Source organism: Anopheles darlingi, chromosome 2 (genome assembly GCF_943734745.1).
Source record: "Anopheles darlingi chromosome 2, idAnoDarlMG_H_01, whole genome shotgun sequence".
NCBI classification, from domain to species: domain Eukaryota; kingdom Metazoa; phylum Arthropoda; class Insecta; order Diptera; family Culicidae; genus Anopheles; species Anopheles darlingi.
The window spans coordinates 74,588,557-74,607,279 of record NC_064874.1 but is presented as its reverse complement, the minus strand read 5'-3'; the positions used below and the strand labels follow the sequence as shown (position 1 = coordinate 74,607,279).

The following is an 18,723-nucleotide window of genomic DNA, read 5'->3' as shown; positions in this document are numbered from 1 at the left end:
GTGCATTCGCCTCACGATGATATTGATGATATAGTAATGCATGTATTGCGCCACATAACCCGGCAGCTGAAGATTGTGAATTAATGCTTTATTACATAAACAATCCAGACCAGATGAGGTGTGATAGTGTTGGTTCCTTGTCCGTAATTTAATGCTTGAACAATTTTCGAACAAAGCCAACACCATTAAGGTGATGAAGCGTAAAGGAATTTCTGATCCTACGAGCGGCCACGACATCGGACGTTCGCCAAGCCTTGCAAATTTGGCTGCAAATATCCAACACACACCATAAACCGCCACTAATTGATCGATTCCAAACCGTATGGTATGGTGCATGCGTCGGTAATCAAGCATGGAAACGGGCTACCCGAGGGAGCCGAAATTTGCTAAAATCAAACCGATTAAGCGTCAATAGTGTGTGCAATTGTGTGCAAAGCTGTAACTCAATAAGGAATCCTCCCCATTTGGCGCACAATTCGGGCGAAGAAAACCCGCTGTTGACCTTTCTTGAATGGTTAAACAATTGAACTCAAACACCATTTGGTTTGATTCACCATCGTACCCTCATGCGTAGCTTACATGATGATACGTTGTCGTAGCTCTGTTAGTGTTTCTTCAGTTGCTAGCAAATCTTCTTCGTGCAACTCAACAACCCACACCTTTTATTTTTCAATAGGACATGCCTTCAGATCTTGCTATGAACTATAACCACAATTATTTTACTTTAATACATTGATTGTTTCTCGTTCCTGCTATTCCTACGCAGTTGTAATTTAATTTTAGAACAAAACGTAAAAACTTACCTTACCTGCTTAAGCTGAAATGCTGGTAGCGTACTTTTATTCATTAACAGCTATTGCAATCAATAAAAAATTCTCATCATTTCCAGTTTTTTACTTCAGATTTAATCTATATTGCTTGCTCTGTTAGAATGTGTTTCCGCATTCCGCGTTTCCATATAGTCGAAGCAGCTAAACTTCCTCACTTAATATTAGGTGTTCCTTAAGCTACCAAAATGCGCTCTTAACGCTTAACAAAACTCATAGCAGCATACGATTGTAAACGATCTGTAAATGCTTTACGACGATTTAACATCTTCGCTTGAGGCTCATTCCGTCTCAGCCAATACCTAAAACCCCATTTCTGCTGTGACGTACACCTGTTTGTACACATTTAGTTAGTTGCAGTGCAGGTTGTCCATATTTCTGTCCACACTATTCCCGCTAACACAAAGTGGTTTGAGCTTCCTTTATGTAAAAGTGTTTTTTTTCTGAAAATAGCTGTAATCGATTGTTAAGCGTCTAAATTGCTCGCCCGTCATATTGTACGTTGTGCTTGCTAAACCCATTCTCTTATCTACTAGTTTGTTTTATTCTTTGCAAATACATCCAATATTCAGGCACGGTAAGAATCATTTGCTATGCACAGTATGCGATGAGGCATTGCGGAAATGCATGATTTAGCGGGGGTTTTTTTATATTAAAAACAGACTTTCCTTAATGTGTGCAATCAACTGTTGAATGAGGTACGAGTATGAATCCAATTGCTCAATGGTTGAATAACACCTGTACTTGTTGACAATAGCAAATAGACAACTGAATCATCTACGTCGTATACTGTTCGCCAGCTTGACTGTTGTGAATGTCAAACTAGAACAAGCATGAAAGGCTTGCAGATTATTTTTGATTTCAGTTACAACAGAAAAAGGTCAGCAGTTGTGCTTTTATAAGCAGAACGAAATGGTTTTCATGATAATTATGACTCCCTATGCCTCTCTGCTGATTCTCGATCGAACAAAACTGCATTAGTACAGAAGCTTTAAAGCTACAGTACCTCTATAACATTCTAATCGCCTCGCGCACTCTCGTGTATACTTAAAACAACATGCCAATCATTGTTCAGAGCTGTAAAGAGTTTGTAAAAAGGACCTCAATTAAGGTTCTTCTGCCCGACTAGCTCTCTGCCATCAGTGCAATCGTACTGTCTCTCTCTCTCTCTTGCTTTTTTTGCTTGTTGGTCATGTTCACATAGGTATTACCTCTCGGAGCGACCGCTAAACTACAATCGATTGGTCAGTGTAGGGATTGGTCGCCTCCCCCCTACTTCCAGCCCTACGCTCGTGTACATGTAAACCTTAAAAATGTTCTGTTTATTTTTGTAAAAACTTTCCAAAGTCTTGCGATAGCGTTATGCAATGCCGTATGATTCGTGCCGAAGCATTTCTCTCGTCGCTACAATGAATGGTTTTTCTTTTTGTTTGTGCTGCTCCTGTGTTAGTAAAGTGGATCTACGCTTGGTTCCTCTACGTGCCTAGCGAGTATGAGCTCAGCAAAGTGCTATGTTTATCACTCGAAACAGTTCCAACAATGAGGTGCTTGTGAACCGTGGTTGCCAGCGTGGTGCGAACGTTCCACCGGATCAGGCTCGCTTCTGGGCCCACTTCAAATCGTCGGCTCGGGGTTTGTGGCCCGTCGACAGCTCGATTATCGCCTCCAACGTGGACCAGAATCTGAAAAAAAAAACAATCAAAGTCAGGGCCACAATTAATACCCAGCCCAGACAATAGCGGCACGTCTGCCCGGAACTCGAACTCACTTTATCTTCTCCAGTGGCCAATTGAGCCAACCAGTCGTTATGCAGAAGTAGGTTTCGTGGGGTGCCACATGATGTATGCGATGATGCCGTCTCGGTAAGATGATGTGATGCCTCTGCAGGAACAGTACCCACCCGGGAAGGCCCCAGTACGTGTGGGACCATTTGTGGATCTGTGTAGCAATCGAACAAAAACGCGGATTAGTCGTCGATCGATTCCCGTTCCCATTCCGTCGATCGGTTCTAAACGGGCCTCACCTGGTTTGTCATGGCGATAAAGATCGAGCAGAGAAACAGATACGCACTGATGGCGTAGTCCTGCTGGATTTCGGCGTTCGATCGCGTGAAAAAGTTCCACGCCAGCTTGCCGAGGATCGGCAGTGCCACCATGAAGTTATCGCCATTCGTTTCGATAAAATCGTGGCGCGTGATGGAGGTCGGATCGATGTGGTGCTCCCGGAAGGGTCTTAGAAAGTTCTATTTGTTTTGCAGCCAGTGGAAACGAGAAGTTGCATTAAAGGGCGTACCAGCAACAGAACACAAACACATAAAATTTGATGCTTACCTTGCCCACGATCGGAAGATCCACCGAGCCCCAGGTGTCGGCACCCCAGTGCACCAAACCGGACCCAAAGTCGGCCGTTAGTATGCCAAAGATGGCCGCCACCACAACATTGCTGATGCGTTCGAAGCGGAAGTGGCGCAGGATGAGGGCGAGATTCAGGACCATCAGCGTGATGCAGATGTAGACGCAAACAAGCTCCTGGGTTCGTTTACCTGTTGGTAGAGACAACAGGTTGTGGAATGAAGAAAAATTCTATAACAACATCTAACACAGGGTGATACAACTACAACTTTGATGATATTTCTTTTGCAACAATCAATTATCAGTTGGGAAAATTTAAAATGCACTCTGAATAGTCCGTTCCAACGATATCGAGCGAGCGTGAACGTCTTGCGTATGTTATAAAATGTAAAGAAACAGTCTACAAAAGTACGTTCCAAAAACCTAACAAATAACAGAGACCCCAAAATTTTTAAGACGAACTGCACTGTCATTGTTTAAATACTTTCAAGCTTTTTTCTAAGTACATTTTGTGCAAGCGATGAATCGGCTCTTTTGAGTAAAAAGGCAACGTGTATCTCTCGTGCAACGAAGTGATAAAATTATTTACATTTGTATCTATAGTAATATGCGGGAGCATCATTCTAATCGCAATAAGCATTACCAGAAACAAAAAGTATGTCTGTAGAATCACGAAAATCTGACCACATTTGAATAAAACAATGGCACATTCCGGAGCATGATTCTGTCGACAACAACCGATCAACAATGGCTTGTCATCTTATAAGAGGACATTACCTAAATTGAATATTAGAAAATGCAAAGTTTGTCTAAACAACGATCAACATGTGTAGCTTCTACAAAACAATGAGTTGAAAACATGCTTTATGTTTTTCATCCAAGCACTCCTGGCCTTCTCTCTGAAAAATCCTAATACATAAGCACTCTGGTCTGATGTACGATTGTGTACAGGCTACCTCCAAATGATTCTTCATTCCTGATTTGATTTGAACGTGCGCACACGACAGCATGACTCCCATATCGTGCTGCTTTCCACACTCACTCACTTCAGAATGGGCTCGAAAAAACCCACAAAGTATGTACTGTTGTACCTCCTACCACCGCTCCCCGCTACTATCGACAGCAAACAGTGTGCTACCCTTTGTGCGGAACACATTAAAATGCTCCAGCTCACCGTCGATCGATCGGACCATCTACGTTCACGCTCGCAAGCCGGTAACTCACATCGCTCCACCTTGTACCGTCCAATTTCGCAGCAATCTCTAATCAATTTATGCTAACCGCAAATCCCGTGACCGGCTAAGCATGGGCCATTAGTGTAGCGTCCGAGGCGGAAAACTGCCTGGAAGTCGAGAAGTCTGGTCACAGCACAGCTGACCGTTGCCGTCGGTCAGCATCGTCGTCGCCGTCGCCGTCGCCATCGTTTGGCCGTCGACTCACACATAGGCGCCTCCGACGGTGAGCTAAATATCAACAGTCGGAATCTCATTTACATAAAACAATCTTTCGACTTCGGCTAATGACCAGTCGACGGCCCCCCTCTTTGACCCGCATCAGAACCTCTCTCTGCCACCCTTCCCCCCTCTCCTCTGGGACTTCCGGCCTAGCACCGGAGTGAAAGAAGGGCAACCTGTAGCCTGGCGACCGACGACGACTCGACGGTAGCAAATGTTTTGTAGAAACTATTTATGTCTCCCCGGCCCTTTCGAATGGACCGTGGCACTGGCATCGATTTGGATTGTTCGCATGACCGAGCGCACCGCGTAATGAAACCGGCGCAGCGCGAGTGGCGAGGTAATGAAGAGAATCAGGCAGGGAGGGGGTACACATCCGGTACGGTACGACGAGAGGTGTACGCAGGAACGAGCAAACCAACCGTCAGAATGTCAGAAGCGACGCCAACCAGCCAGTGGCTGGATGGTTCTAGCGTTCCCCGCTCGTGAAGTTGACATTTTCTAAAAATACTTGACAACATTGTACCCCACCTCCACGTGCTCCACATTTTGCAGTACCCCTCTCTTCTCTCTGTCCCCTGGATCGAGGACAAATGCTATCCAAATATTCTCTATTTCTAGTGCACCGAACGAACGGTGGTGGTCCGGAGGGCAACGATTGTTGCCAAATATGAAAGTGAACCACCAACATTGACCTTCCGGTTACGGTGCATAAGCAGCATTGTCTCAACAGCACCCGGTTTCTCTCTCTCTCCCTTGCACACACACACACCCTTCTCGTCCTTTGGACCCTTTAGCGAAATGGCAGCGCATCGAATTCGTCGAAAGAAAGTAGAAATCGATTAAGTGAAGCACAGCAGCTATACGAAACGCCATTAATCTGTAGCCTTGACCCACAGATTCAGCGCTCGGTGTGCCGGCCGGAATGGGCACTCTGCCAGAGCCAGTGAAATGATTGCAAGTCGCTGGTTCGGATGTAGCGGAATGCAAAGACCCAGCGCAAAGACATCAGCCGAAGCCGAAGCGCCCCTGAAGTGAGCAGAAACAAGAGCCGACGCTAACGAGCTGCTTAACGAAGCGGAATACGCAGCCCGTTGTCACCCGTTCAACGTACTGGGCAAGTCAACGCGCACGCACGCAGAGCCTGCTAGCATTAGCGGTCCATCCACCGGGCCATAACATCATAATCGTCATCAACGCCATCAACGCAACGCAACGACAGCAGACGGTGACGGTGGCGTTAATTAAATCACGGAACACAGCCGGCCGGCGGCCGGCCGGTTGTTAAGATATTAATTCGAGACCTCATACGGTCATCGGTCCAACGACGACGACGACGAGGACGAGAACGTGAACGACGATGCCATCATCTTCCCCAGCAATCCCGCAAGCATGCAATCCCGGACTGCAGCGCGCACGGAACGGCACCCCGAAACGGCTCTATCCGGGAGGGTTGGGCCGGTTATGATGATGCGGTACAGGGATGATCTCATCGTTACCCCACTCTGTCTCTCTCTCTCCCTCTCTTACCGCTACTGTACAGCTTCGCCAGCTCCTGCGCTCCCTTATGCTGGGGACCCCAGCGTGGCCGCTTCGCCTGCTGCTCTCGTTTGTCGCCGTCCGCACACGAGCCGGCGTCGGAGGCGAGCGAACCGGCCAGGATGGTGTTGGAGTTGGGGTCATCCTCCAGCATCGAGTTTTGCAGAATCTCCTGGTCCGTCTTGACGGGTGTCTGTGGAAACGGGAAAGCGTAAACAAGTCCGATTACTGTTACAGTGGCGTGTGGCGATGGGTGCTGTGGAGAGGCCGGGCAATGGAAAGCGGGCATGAAGTCATGTTGTGCAATCAATGTGCCCCGAGTGCAACTACTCTACCGCACGGGGACGCGCCACATGAGCGGCAACAAATCGTAGTCAAGCGACGCGTTCAACCGTCCGTCGAATCCTGTTCGTGGCCTGTTGCTTGCCATCGTTTGTGTTTCGGTGTTCGAACAATCGAACAAACGGCCGAAGATCCTGGCGTAAAGTGCAGGGGAGTGCGTATCGAGTGGAGTTGAAAATGGCGAACGAAGCAATAGGATAGACCCCCTGCTAAGGGCAGCATTCTGCCGCTTCTGGCGTCAGGCTTCTTGGCGTCAGCGTTCTTACCAGGAAACCGTTTTACCTCCAAGGGGACGGGAGGGGCACCATTCAGCCATTGTTTTGCTGGCCAGTTTGTGGCCAAGCTTGGTCCTTCGACCGTACCGTAACACTGCAACGAAGTGCATGGCACCGACAGAGAGAGAGACGACGACGACGACAACGAGTTGCGTGCCATTAAAGCGAACCAACATAGCGCCGGAAGCCAGCGAAGAAGGAAAGTCGATTATTAATGTGACAGGGATGTGGTGGTGGTTCGCCGATGGTTGTGGTGAGCACGCTCTCTAGCATGAAAAACCTTCTCGTGCATTGGCACAGCGGCAGTAACACAGCGGTTTAAAGTTCAGGGTAGCGGGAAAAATCTGTAAAATCATTACGGATTTATGGAATTCTCATCCAAATGCAATGAGAAGTATTTTCAATTTTGTTTGAATCATAAGCATCATTTTCAATTTAAACTCTTTGCTATTTCCTGACTTATTCTTTAAGATTATCCTTCTCTGGTATTAAATTTAATGTAATGTTTTAATATGTGTTGTTGTACATTCCAGATCACTTATCCATCACTTGGTTTGTGTTTCCAATATTGAATATTGAAAAGCGCAAATATCTCCCAATCATTAAAAACGAATGGAAAACAGAAGTATAAATTGCAACATGTCTCAAAGTAGCTTAAAGCTACATTATTCATTGTCGAACCGTTTTAGTTAGGCAAACGTTAATAGCGTAAGGGATAATTATTGGAGAAGAACTCCAGTATTAAATAGAATGTACCAAATATAAGCTGTGACACACAAGGATTCCGCTTAACTTTGTCATTCTGTTTTCCTCCCTCACTTTTCCTTTCCTTTTATTTCCCTTATTCTCTCTGTTTTGTCTCCCTCACGCCATTTTCTCCCTAGTTTTAAGTGATCCTTGTCTAGCATTAAGCAAACAAGTAGTAACAATAAATTTAATTAAATTAATTAAATCAAATTAAATAAGTTTCTAGTTATTGGTTAAACAATTGTTATATTCATATGGGATTGCGTAAAAGCAGCATAATAAAAAAAAATAAAAAGCATCTTCTCCGCTTACAAAAGGAACATATTACTATTACATTTCGTTATGATTTATGTTGAAATAGTGTGGATTTTGAGATGGAATGCAAAATGTAGAAAAAACGGAGACTTAAACAGTAAATAAAATACAATAAGCAGCTGCTAGCAAGCCCCATAACATAACGTAACACGATACGCAGCATGATAATCGCACCCCGAGCTCATCCCCGTACCTGCTGCGCCTTACCTTTAGGAAAGTGGTCGAGATTTTAATCGCCGAGGTAGAGGCGGGTGAGAGGACAAGGGTCGGTTGCTCCGACACCGTTGCCGCCGTCGCCGTCGCCATCAGCGTCATCGATTCCAAGCGTCGGGAGCAGGGTGGCAACGATATCAGATCCATTCTACCGCTCCATGCAATGTGTCTCCGTGTGTGTGTGTCACCGGGAAGTCACTCCACAGTAGCCGAAACGTCGCCCGGTCGATCCGTTTCCCCGGATAGCGTCCCGATGGATGTTGTGCTTCCTTTTAGTCCGAGAAAAATGTTTACCCAACAAGTGGGCGAGCGCGATTTACGATCGAAAAGGTCCCCCGAAAAGGTTCCAGCGGCCGGAATAGCCGAATTATCAGTTACACTTTCACCGTCACTTCCTCCTCCTCCGCTTCCTCCTTCTTCTTCTTCTTAAGGCCACAACTGAAAGCCTTCACAGGCACACAAATGGAGTCACTCTTCACTATGCTGCCTATGGGGGAAGGAAGAAAGAATGGAGAGAGAATGGAAAACATAAAATACGCACCGTTGAGGGAAGAGGACTTCACATTTTTCTGGCCAAACCCCAAACCCCACCCTCGGGGGTTAGCGACCGACATTTCACTTTCGCTTCGCTTCTCCATTCACCCAAAAACCCAACAACCAACAACCAGCGCACATCCTCTCTCTCTCTCTCTCTTGACCTGGGCACGCGATATCGCATATCACTCGATGACCCTAATCAACATCTCGAAGCAGCTCGCTTCGAGCCGATAGCACCACTTGCTGGACGGATCCGGTTGCGGTTTTGCCCGGAATAGGCCACTAGCGGAGCTAAGGGAGCTGGTTGGCTGGCTGGTAGAGGAGAGGAGTTTATTTATTTAATTGAGTGTCGGACGTCCCTTCGGTCGTCCTCGGATTATCACAGTTTATAATTTTTATCTAAACAAAGTGTAAAGGATACGCTACATTAAGTGCGCTCCAACCGAGGCGGAGACCGACCAACCAACCGGGCAAAAGGTTTATGGGCTCGAGCGGTTCCTAGTTGCGGCCGGCTTTTGTTCGCTTCGTTGGCACAAGGAGAGGAAATGGACAGAGCAGGAAAAAAAGGTTCCCAGTATCATCGTAGATAAAGAAACCGCAACCGGCGCAGGAAAGGTAAGGTAGCAGCACCGACCGATGACTTCATTACTGCTGCCTCTTGCTGGCTCGCTCGCGACACCAACTACAGCCAGTGTGCTGGCGGTGGGCAACCTGTAGCTGCAGGAAATGCAATATAATATAATAGGAACTACGGATGGAAATCTGCTTTGGAACACACGAAGATGGTTGATAGAGCGACGTTCGTCGACTCGTGGAGCACAAAAAAAAACATAAAGTGAGATACCGGGCGCCTCCATCGGTATGGACCACGTGGCAAAGCATTCACACACACACTCCCGTCGATGATACACCATCCCACAACAAATATCACCCCGTTAAGGTGCCGTTCTCATGATAAAACATTCATCGAAACGACGACGACGACGACGACGGAGGAGAACAGCTTTAAAACCGTCTGCCGGTGGCTCTTCTCACCGGAAACGTTCTCGCGGTAGAGCAGGAAGGCTCGACCGCACCCACCACCACCACCACCACCGCGCGCGGTCACGGCTGTGGTATGAATTTATTTATTTTTTATGTGCCAGCTGGTGGAAAATTGATCAACCAGCCATCGGGCCCCTGGGACGGTTCTCACGGCGCCCAACCACACGCACCGGCTGGTGCTGGAGAAAGAAAGCAAAAGTTAACAGATTCCCAGGAAGTTTTGCTCGTCGAAAAACTAACACAAAACCGATTAGCTGCTTGGGAGCTTATTTAACCCACTTTCCGGCGCATAATTTATGCTACTTCACAACTAATGAAACCAATTACGGGGGGTTTCGGAGGGGCTCTGCATTTTCCCAGTAATTGGAAGTCGCTACAATCCATCCATCCATCCAGCTCTGAACATACACACCTGCTCATGCGTCACAGTCGCTCGATGACCTTCGGAGAGAAGGAATTCCTTTCCCATTTCCCGATGACGTCACACGCCACTTTCGTCACCTCATCACGATTCGCCATCTCGGATCCCGTCGTCTTAAATCATCGCCGCTTAACCGCCGCTTGGTAACTCGCCGCGCCCCGATCGGAACAGGTTATTGCTGCCGGATTGCCAACAAATTAATGCTTGCTGGCGTGTGCGTGTGCGGTGAGGACGCGAGAAGGTTTGGCACCACCTAGCGGGTGCCGATCGAGGCACCTTCAAGACGAGGTGTCGCCTGCCCGTCAAAATCGGCAACGAGCGAACCGAGCAGCGTGTGTGTGTGTGAGCAGGATGCAAATAGCTCATAATTTCACGAATCGACGCTCGACGCGACGCGACGCCAATGCGTTGGTATTGAATAAGCACGTTTGACGTTGGCGCGCCCAGAGTGGAACTAAAAATAATTCTTCCAAAATTAGTTGGAAAGAAAGTTTCGCGCACCGTTCGCGTCGCTAAGGTGACCTAAGGCCCGCAGTCGAAGGGGTTTTTGTGTCTCCCCTTGGAAGGTGTATGGTGCGTTAATGGTTGACAACAAAACCCCGGGGTAAATCCAACCGTAACCGTAAGCGGAGGTCGGAGAGTTCAATCGCTTTATCGGTGCGTTGTGTTTTACGGTATTTACCGCGACCCTTGGCCTATGGCCATGGCTCTATGCCGCGTATGCTACACGCACGCAGACCATAAAACTGTGGTTGGCCCCCCTACTGTCGAATCCCTCATATTAGGGTTCTGGTGGAAGTGGATATGTTCCGAATAATTTTTAAATCATTTTTTACGCAAATTAGACTTTAAAAAATATTTTCATTAACTGTTCTAAAACATTAGTGTACCTTTATGAAAACATTTGCCAAAAGTGCATGGGATCATTAGACAACACTTTATATCATCTGGTACGGTTGCTTCCAGCAACTTATCAACTCGCGCGCCAAAGTCATAAAGCCGCTGTTAATTCCATTATCTACAAACCATTTTTTCATTGTCACGATTGCGATTGTCCCGCCTGTCATGCAGCGAAAGCCATCCCCAAAAACACAACCCCCCTGGCCCCTCACAAACCAGGGCACCAGTTCAGGTACCGGTGAGTTGTTACTCGGGCTGGCTTATTAGAGTTTGAGCTGCGCTTGATGAGACCTCAAACAATCCCCTTCCCTCCAGTTCCAAACATCCCCCGGAGCTCAAATTATGACGATCGTGATGACGCTGATGATGATAAACCACCAAACCTCACCTTTTTCCTTTTTCCTTTTTCACTGTTTTTTGTGGAGGGATGAGAAACCGCGACTTCATTCCACTCGTTTATTATCTTTCATCCATTAATCCTATGACCCACGGCTGTGTGTGTGTGTGTGTGTTCACGTGTGCTTGTGTGTTTGTGTGCCAATCATGGTGTGTCTGCACGGTGAGCGTGGTGCGTTCGCTCGTTCGGTCGGGTTTCGAGTCCTTTTTCCCACGAAACTCACATCAAAACGGTTATCAACTGTTTGATCTACTTAGAGTGGGTCATTCGTTAAGTAAAAAAACGCCAAGCCCGAGGGCACCTTGGCACGACGCGTGAGCTCATCGGTGACTGGCTAGTTTCAACCATGAACTACCAACAGTAGACCATTTTGGGTGAGGTACAAAATGAAAACTTTAAAACATTGACAGCCTCGTCAGTTGGTCGGTTGCGGTGGAATGGCACAAACTCCAACTCCGACTTTGGAACACCGGGCACCTACATCCAATCAATCGAAATGGATTGCGGCACTCCGGCGGTCGTTCTGCTGCTAGAAGTCAGCCCGGTCAGGGTGAGCAGTGGCAATACGTCAATAAACTACATCGATATCTGCACTTTGGTATTGGCGCGCCACGCTCGTTACTGCGGAACCAACGAAAAAAGGGGCGAGCGGTACTGCAGTGCCAAGCAAAACCCCCGTTTGGACGGACTGGAAAGGACGAACCAAATCCAAATGGAGTTCCCAAAACAAACATTAGGAAAACTGAGAAATCCTCGTCACCGTCACCGGTCTCCGTCGCATAAGCAGCTGAAGCACCGGCCATCGTGAGACCGTTTCGGCACAACTTCAGTTTTATGAGAGTCCTTCTCGGATCGTCTTCAACCATTGCACCATGGTATTAGTGTGATGATCCGTAGTGCCATTTCAATGTCGGACAGGACAACTCGAACTAGTCCCAAAAAGGGATCGCATTCAATGCTAGTGAACAGAGCGTAGCGTGCTGAGGATCTCTACCTCAAGTGGCCGCCTCTGTTGGGTAGTTTGTGGTCCAGCCAGTGGTGCAGCTGCTGCAGCTCCTGAAACTCAATGTATGGAATGTGCATTTGGAAGGCAAAATCGGGAAGAATAGAGAACTCCATTGTTGAACTTCAAATCATCGACTTAAGCGGTGTTCTTTGTTCATTTTGGCGGGCCACACAAGGGTCCGGTTGCAGTCAGTCAGGTCCATGGAAATGGGTCACCAATCCAATTCTGTCGGGCTGCAGGTCCCAAACCAGCCGCTTGTAACACTCCTGATCACCCGAAGGATAGTTCCGTCATTCACACACAAGCCCCGACAAAGCCACGACCACGACACCATTCGCACTCATACACTGCCGCAAGTCGAGGAAATTCATTGAATACGAACTGCGGTTCGGACCACGCGGGTGTGTCGCACCCGGGACCTTATTACTAATTCACGAATCCCCCCGCTGGGAGTAGCGCAAGGTGTTTGTCATACTCTCTCTCTCTCTCTCTCTCTTTCTTTCTTCCCCGAATATCCTTTCATACCCACTGAGGACGGCAAAACGCTCACAACACACAAATGCAATCACTTGTCTCGCGTCACTTAAGGTGTACTTTTTTTTTTTAATGTTGGTCTCCAACGGTCACAACGTGATGATCTCATCGCACCGCCAGTAGCAGCAGCAGCAGAAAATCGGGAAAGAAATCACAACAAACTGCACCATCTACGGGAGTCTTCTCACTCACGCTCGCACATCACATCGATCTTTCCCACTCACTGGCATACGTATGTTAACCATGCTTCTCTCCTCTTCTTTACATACTTGCCGCGACTTAACAGTAACAGCGCCACAGGTCCGGCAATCCAATCGGACGCGAGAGTGTCGAGTCAGGCGTCGGGCACGGTCTCGAACTACGGCGTCGTCCGCCTTACGACGTTAACATCGCCAGCGACAAACGGTGACTGAGGCATGGTCGCCGTCGTCGTCGTCGCTGGTTCAAAAGAATCCCTCCGACTCTTTGATGTCCGTGATGACGCGATGCGGGGTGGCGAGTATAGAGGGAGAGGTGTGAGGTGGCGAGGCCAAGTCTCGCCACTACTCTCGCGCCATGCCGTGCTGTTTGGTTGCTTGATACATTTTTCTCGGTCCCCCATCCGTCGTTTTTTATGTGTGTTTGTCTTGGTCGCCATATCGCACCTCTACGACTGCGAGGCTGGATCGAACGGCGGGGAGCCGGTTGGTGCTCGATACAACTGACCGACCGACCGACCGCCGGCTTCCACCGGTTCCAGCTGGACTCCCGCTAGCTAAACCACGTCTGACCGCGTGCGTGCCTCGTGTGGAGTCTCACACACACAAACACACACACACGCATCCATGAAGAGACGATCCATGGTAGCGTGCTACCGAACAGTAATCGGCGCCATATACCAAGCGTCCTGTGGTCCTTCGTGTGGAGCTGGCAGGAAGAGGTGAAGCCTACTGTTCGGCCCGCCAGTGCCGTCACCATGGCGTCACTCCGGCAGCACCGGCAGGCCATTGTTGCGCGCGTGTGTGTGTGGTAGTCTGTGTGGAATACCGTATCGTAGTAGCGATGTCCTGGTCCCTTTCGCCGACATTCAAATTACTCAATGGAGACGCATGCTTTCGATGAAGTCACCAGCGAACCGAACGATCACCGGCAAGTCGTCCGTTCACAGTGATTCCATTGGGTTGCCGGACCTTTCCTGCTATGCTCACCGTTGCTCTGGCCTCATTTTTTCCCCTTTTCCTACCATTTCACTTCAGCGAGAAGTCGAGTCGATTTTCCATTTTGGGGCGACTCTATGGGGTCCAGCATACGCCACACCGTCCGGTTGGAGTCCGGTCGTACAACAAGTGGCGACAGTTGATTGGGTCAGTGGATGGTTTCGTACCGGTAGGACAATGGTGGCGTGATGCTGAAAGGAAGCACCATCATGGACGATGATGTATGGGCGTACGTTTCGCACATACGCACCTCGGAGCGAACCCACCCAGCCAATTAGTAGGGATATTGAACGGAGCTGAGTTTCGGGAGTTTTTCGGAGAATGTGGAACGGAATGGAATTGCGATTGCCGAAACAGACAATATGCAGTTAATCACCGTTGAGCCGACCGGAGGATGTGTTCTGATTTCGAAATCGGTGTTTTATTGAGAAGTGGTTTGAGATGAGAATTAGTGAATGACTTAAATTAGAGCCGACGGCGAGGAGCATAGAGTTGGTTAACATAACAGAACCTATTTCGGCATAACATACCAGTAATCTTCCAATAATAGTCTTCCATCCATCCGTGTCCGAGTACTGTTAATTAGCATTGATAAAGCGAGTGAAGCGAAGAGGTGTTAAATGTGAAACTGAGTGAGCGATTGAACACGCTTCGCTAATTAACACATTATGGATACAGGGGTTTTCTTGTTTTATTTTGATCGATAGTCACAGGGTAACAAAACGAAATCAAAGTTCGTGAAATAATGAATGGCGCCAATCGATCCACTTTAACCAGTTTGGCACTTGAACCAGTTCCAACCAGATAAAAGAGTAATTTTCCACCGAGACAAAAACAAAACGGTCGTGAAGAAGGAACATAAATTAGCAGCTCTACGCAAATTCCACGACATCGTGCAGTCTGCCGGGCATCTTACAGAAATACAATGGTTGAAGAAAACAATGCGATTATCGATATTCTATATCACCCGTTGATCTTTCTTAACTTCTAGCGACATATAAATCAGCATCACATATTTCATTCGATAGTTATTGAGCTCTTCAAAGCACGTGAACCAGCACGTTTTACACATTCCGATAACCGCCGATTTGAGAATCGATTTGGTAAAATCGATCAACATAAGCCGACGTTCGTCGATTATTTTGACAGTCGATTTGACTTACAGTGATGGTCGATAAGGTATGAGCAGTATGAATAAAAAAATAAGAAATTTCAACAAAAATCCAAATTCCAAGCCAAAAATGGGCTGTCTGGCACTGTATTGTTTACAAAATCGCCTCCTGCACGTGTTTTGGTGATTCTCGGCCGTATTTCATTATTTTCAGCTTAAAAAATGGAAAATAGTGAAAAAAGCATGGATGTCGACGTGGTAGCGCTGCCCGCCGAAGAGAACGCCTCCAAAAAACGCTCCAAACGGCCGCCAAAATCGAAACAGGAGCTACGCCGTGTGTTCATACCCCGATCCCGGTAAGAGTTCCGTGCGCCCGGCTCGGCGGTGCTCCTGATACGCAGTTTCTAACTCCATTCCTTTAATTCCACAGAAAAGGAGCCCTGAAGGAGCAGTGGATGAAAATATTCACCCCAGTTGTAGAACAGCTGCAGCTGAAGATTCGCTACAACATCAAAACAAGTCACGTAAGGTCCCGACCGTCCTGCAAAGCAAGATCCTTTTTCTTTATTTACCCGATTCTCTCCCCGATTGGTACCCCTAACAGGTTGAAATTCAGCCAACGCCTGGCACACAGGATCAATCCTACCTACAGAAAGCGGCCGATTTCGTGCGGGCTTTCGCGCTCGGGTTCGAGGTGGAAGATGCACTAGCCCTGATCCGTTTAGATGATCTGTTTATCGAATCGTTCGAAGTAACCGATGTAAAGTCGCTCAAGGGTGACCACTTGAGCCGAGCGATTGGCCGGTTAGCGGGCAAGGGTGGACGCACCAAGTTCACGGTGGAAAACACGACCAAAACCCGGATCGTACTACAGGACTCGAAGATTCACATCATGGGTAGCTACAAGTACATCCAGCATGCCAAACGTGCCCTCAGCCATCTGATTCTTGGTTCACCGGCGAGCAAGGTGTACGGTAATCTGCGCAGCGTTGCCGCTAGCCAGAACTCGCAACGGATGTAAAGCAGCGAGGCGTCACGATGTTTGCAGCAGGGGGAGGATTCGGGGGAGATTATTATATTTTCATTAAATAAAATTGATGGACACATCTTATGCTTCCATTATGTGCTCTTCTAATGTTTTATTTTTATCTCCGCGAGAATCCGAATCCGGCCGGCTGTCAAACGCCGATCGTGTCAACAAATCGTTACGAAAACAGCGGCCAAAGTGCGATAAAATGCGTAGTTTAATCGTCTAACTCCGCGATTTAGCAGCTTCTTAACATGTGGAACTCTGTCCTGCGGACGCTGTGCGTGCGCCAAACCGCAAACTCGATCGGTAGCTTCCTGCGTTACTCAAATCAGCGCGTACCGGTGGCACTGCGGAGCACAAAACCCAGATCCGATAGACCAACGGTAAGATTCCGTGTTCCTATTCCTAAACACCAAACTCATCACAGCTTCTCTCCGGTAGACACAATATTTCGTTGATTGCCGGCCAGTCCGCGCGATCGGAGGGAATGGTGGTGATGGTTGCATCTCCTTTCTGCGTCTCTGGTGCAACGAAAACGCGGGCCCTGACGGTGGAGATGGTGGAAATGGGGGACACGTCGTGCTCCAGGCGACACAGGACGTTCGGGATTTCAACCACATCACGACGCTACTGCGTGCGGATAATGGAGAGAAGGGTGCGACGAAGGATTGCCACGGACGCAACGCGAACCATACCGTAGTGAAGGTGCCGCTCGGAACGATCGTCAAGAACGAGCAGGGAAAGGTTGTCGGTGATCTGTCCGACGAGGGCATGATGTTCGTCGCAGCCCGTGGTGGTGCCGGTGGGAAAGGAAATCAATTTTTCAAAAGTGACCTCGAACAGGCCCCACAAGTAGCCGAGCACGGTGCGAACGGTGAGGAGATGGCGTACACGCTGGAGCTACGCAGTATGGCTCATATTGGCTTTATTGGATTACCGAATGCTGGGAAAAGCACACTCTTGAGAGCGATAAGCCGTGCTCGGCCTAAGGTGGCCCCTTATCCATTCACCACCCTGAAGCCTCACCTCGGAATGGTGCAGTATGACGATTACGAACAGATTGCCGTTGCTGATCTGCCCGGTTTGATCAAGGATTCCCATCGTAACAAGGGGCTTGGCATTAACTTTCTGAAGCATGCTGAACGCTGTAATGCTCTGCTGTTCGTGGTAGATGCCTCAGCGGACGAACCGTGGCTCCACTACCAGACGCTTCTGCACGAACTCGGTATGTTCAGTGAGGAATTACTCGAAAGGCCACGGTTGTTGGTCGCGAACAAGATTGATCTGCCCGAAGCAGAACGGAATCTGGAGCTGTTGGCACACCATGTGGACATTCCCGTACTGCCGATCAGTGCTCGCATGAGCGTGAACATTGCCGAGCTACTGCATGAGATCCGGGTGCTGTATGACGCTGCACAGACGAAGAAGGATACCAATTCACCGGAAGAGGGTGTAGACCAACGATAATACACAAACAGAGATAACCGGGAGAGAGAGGAAGTAATTTGTAAATGCGATTTATTAGCGGACGTAGCGAACCGATAGAGACAATAAAGAGTAATTAAGATCCAAATGAAAATGCATCATCCCTGTGCGTTTAGGCCAGCTTGGTGCTGGCAAAGCTGCGAGCAAGCTCGAGAATTTCGTCGGCCTTCTGCCAGCTGCCACCGGAAGCTTGTGCCGATTCCGGTTTTCCTCCTCCCTTGCCACCCATCAGTGGGGCCACGTGCGAGATCCACTCGTTCGCCTTCAGTCCCTTCTCGACGGCGCCCTTCGGAACGGAAGCAAGGCAGAAGATCTTGCCCGCATCCTCATCGACGGACACGAACAGGGCCGACTGCTCCGGGTTGATCTTTCTCACCTCCTTCAGTGCCGAATCGAGTGCCTTCGTGTTGCTGAACGCTTCCAAGCGGTGCACCAACACCGCAGCATCCCGATTCGCTTCGGACAGTTCCTTCGCACGTACGATTACCTCAACGGAGACTGCAGCCTTCGCGGCACGCTCCCGATCGTCGAGCGTTTTCTTTAGATTCTTCAGCACCGTTCGTAGTTCGTCCTTTTTCACGTACGGAATGACCGCCTGCGACACATCCTCCGTCAGTTCGACGATGCGTCGTACGAACTCCTTCGCACCGGTGGTGACAGTACCGCTGGCTTCGATCTTCTCGCGCAGCTGACGTACCTCTTGCTCGAGGCTTTCGGTTTTCTGGAGCGCCTTCAATGCCTCCGGTCCCGTCAGTGCTACGATTCGCCGAATTCCCTTAGCGATCGCCTCTTCGCTCGTGATCACAAAGTCCACCATATGACCAGATTGATGCAGATGAGTGCCACCGCAGAATTCGACCGAATTAAGTACTCCGGCATCACTAGTCGGATCGGCGGCCAGCTGTTCTACCGGAACACCGAACGAGATCACTCGCACGGGATCCGGATAGACCTCGTCGAAGACGGAACGCAACCCACGGATACTCTTAGCGACCGCAA

At 48.6% G+C, this 18,723-nt stretch overlaps 4 protein-coding genes across 4 annotated transcripts in view; 2 read left to right on the top strand and 2 right to left on the bottom strand.

The window, feature by feature from the left end:
• Window positions 1–928: 928 nt before the first annotated feature.
• LOC125949973 (plasmanylethanolamine desaturase) lies at window positions 929–8,462 on the bottom strand. The gene is made up of 6 exons (XM_049677484.1): window positions 8,058–8,462; window positions 6,163–6,364; window positions 3,158–3,369; window positions 2,851–3,069; window positions 2,596–2,765; window positions 929–2,509 (listed from the first exon to the last, which is right to left on the bottom strand). The coding sequence occupies exons 1-6, from the start codon at window positions 8,208–8,210 to the stop codon at window positions 2,419–2,421; spliced, it is 1,047 nt and encodes a 348-aa protein (XP_049533441.1). The 5' UTR covers window positions 8,211–8,462; the 3' UTR covers window positions 929–2,418.
• Window positions 8,463–15,368: 6,906 nt separating this feature from the next.
• On the top strand, window positions 15,369–16,319 carry LOC125949970 (RNA-binding protein pno1). The gene is made up of 3 exons (XM_049677481.1): window positions 15,369–15,565; window positions 15,640–15,733; window positions 15,814–16,319. The coding sequence occupies exons 1-3, from the start codon at window positions 15,432–15,434 to the stop codon at window positions 16,228–16,230; spliced, it is 645 nt and encodes a 214-aa protein (XP_049533438.1). The 5' UTR covers window positions 15,369–15,431; the 3' UTR covers window positions 16,231–16,319.
• Window positions 16,320–16,378: 59 nt separating this feature from the next.
• On the top strand, window positions 16,379–17,839 carry LOC125949969 (mitochondrial ribosome-associated GTPase 2). The gene is made up of 2 exons (XM_049677479.1): window positions 16,379–16,622; window positions 16,681–17,839. Exons 1-2 carry the CDS (start codon window positions 16,491–16,493, stop codon window positions 17,704–17,706), a joined length of 1,158 nt encoding a protein of 385 aa, XP_049533436.1. The 5' UTR covers window positions 16,379–16,490; the 3' UTR covers window positions 17,707–17,839.
• The window catches only part of LOC125949968 (alanine--tRNA ligase, cytoplasmic), a 3,478-nt gene continuing 2,495 nt past the window's right edge, over window positions 17,741–18,723 (bottom strand). The window contains exon 2 of the mRNA XM_049677478.1: window positions 17,741–18,723. This exon is cut by the window's right edge and continues 2,061 nt beyond it. Coding sequence (XP_049533435.1) covers window positions 17,837–18,723 — 887 coding nt within the window. The 3' untranslated portion in view covers window positions 17,741–17,836.

Excerpts from the sequence above, each read along its gene's own strand:
- LOC125949970 (XM_049677481.1), top strand. The coding sequence starts at position 15,432 with ATGGAAAATAGTGAAAAAAGCATGGATGTCGACGTGGTAGCGCTGCCC. Across the intron at positions 15,566-15,639 it reads GTGTTCATACCCCGATCCCG|AAAAGGAGCCCTGAAGGAGC; the intron begins GTAAGAGTTCCG and ends TTAATTCCACAG. Across the intron at positions 15,734-15,813 it reads ACAACATCAAAACAAGTCAC|GTTGAAATTCAGCCAACGCC; the intron begins GTAAGGTCCCGA and ends TACCCCTAACAG.
- LOC125949973 (XM_049677484.1), bottom strand. The coding sequence starts at position 8,210 with ATGGATCTGATATCGTTGCCACCCTGCTCCCGACGCTTGGAATCGATG. Across the intron at positions 6,365-8,057 it reads TCTCGACCACTTTCCTAAAG|ACACCCGTCAAGACGGACCA; the intron begins GTAAGGCGCAGC and ends CCGTTTCCACAG. Across the intron at positions 2,510-2,595 it reads TGGCCACTGGAGAAGATAAA|ATTCTGGTCCACGTTGGAGG; the intron begins GTGAGTTCGAGT and ends TTTTTTTTTCAG.
- LOC125949969 (XM_049677479.1), top strand. The coding sequence starts at position 16,491 with ATGTGGAACTCTGTCCTGCGGACGCTGTGCGTGCGCCAAACCGCAAAC. Across the intron at positions 16,623-16,680 it reads CCAGATCCGATAGACCAACG|ACACAATATTTCGTTGATTG; the intron begins GTAAGATTCCGT and ends TCTCTCCGGTAG.